Below are 1,083 nucleotides of genomic sequence, written 5' to 3' on the forward strand. Positions count from 1 at the left end.
ATCCCATCTCCAAAACAAAATCTCTTATTAAACACGAAAATGAGTTCCAAAGCTTTTGTTTTTCTCGGTCTTCTTCTCGCTTTCGTTCTCCTCATCTCTTCGGAGGTGGCCGCGAGAGACCTCGCGGAGACCTCCTCCAAGAAGGACAACGGTACGTTCTATATAATAAGAACCCTTCACTCATTTAAAAAGGGTAAAATGTATACTTATTATTCAATTTTGTTTAATAAAGATTTTGAATTTATACGATCGATATTTCCATAAAATTAAGATGATGTTGCAGAGGTCACGGTGGAGACCAATGGCGTAGAGGATGCCAAGTATGGAGGAGGGTACGACAGAGGCTATGGTGGTGGTCGTGGCGGTTACGGACATGGCGGTTACGGACATGGTGGCTACGGTGGTCGTGGTGGTTATGGTGGCGGCTACAGAAGGGGTTGCCGGTATGGTCGGTGCGGGTACAGGTGCTGCAGCTACGCTGGTGAAGTTGTTGAGGGCGCAAAACCTTAAGACAACGTTTGGAATGGGTTGAAATAATAAAGTAGTTTAAAATTTGTGTTTAGTTAAATGTGTGAACTTTGAAGTTTGAGAAATAAATGCATGGGGAATGGGAGGGCCTAGCTTGTAGTTTTTCTTTTTCCCTATGTTTGGGTTTCAGTATGTTGCTACAAGTTTGCTTTTGCAAATTTTTATAAATATCAACATATTTTCATTTGGATGCGATCGTTATTTGCATCTCGATAATTTGAACTAGTTCAATAATTATATATATATTCTTTCGAATATTGAGATTTCATCTTTTTCATCTTTAATCTTTAAAATTTTTTTAAAAACTTTTGAATATAAGAGAGATCAGACGGTATACTAAAATATTTTAACTAAGTCTACATATATATAGCACATTTTCATCACTCGAACACATCTTTAGTCGAAAACTCACAATTGTAACTAATAATAATAATAATAATAATAATAGTTTGATTGTTTAGAGAAAAATAAATTGATATATGGTGGCAATGAATTTTAGATACACATGATAAAAGAAAAAAAAATATATATATATATATATATATATATATATAT

At 34.7% G+C, this 1,083-nt stretch overlaps 1 protein-coding gene across 2 annotated transcripts; it reads left to right on the top strand.

Moving 5' to 3' along the window:
- On the top strand, positions 1 to 721 carry LOC120077112 (glycine-rich protein-like). 2 transcript variants are annotated; one of them, XM_039030998.2, is made up of 2 exons: positions 1 to 151; positions 272 to 721. In XM_039030998.2, the coding sequence occupies exons 1-2, from the start codon at positions 40 to 42 to the stop codon at positions 508 to 510; spliced, it is 351 nt and encodes a 116-aa protein (XP_038886926.1). In that variant the 5' UTR covers positions 1 to 39; the 3' UTR covers positions 511 to 721. The 2 variants fall into 2 exon arrangements, with proteins under 2 accessions (XP_038886926.1, XP_038886927.1); XM_039030999.2 differs by having other exon boundaries at positions 284 to 721.
- Positions 722 to 1,083: the final 362 nt, after the last annotated feature.

Source organism: Benincasa hispida, chromosome 5 (assembly GCF_027475165.1).
Source record: "Benincasa hispida cultivar pf3 chromosome 5, pf3_genome.v1.1, whole genome shotgun sequence".
Classification (NCBI taxonomy): domain Eukaryota; kingdom Viridiplantae; phylum Streptophyta; class Magnoliopsida; order Cucurbitales; family Cucurbitaceae; genus Benincasa; species Benincasa hispida.

What these genes read in the sequence shown, in the direction of transcription:
- LOC120077112 (XM_039030998.2), top strand. Translation starts at nt 40, where the DNA reads ATGAGTTCCAAAGCTTTTGTTTTTCTCGGTCTTCTTCTCGCTTTCGTT. An exon ending in CTCCTCCAAGAAGGACAACG is followed by an intron (nt 152 to 271) that starts GTACGTTCTATA and finishes CATAAAATTAAG; the next exon opens with ATGATGTTGCAGAGGTCACG.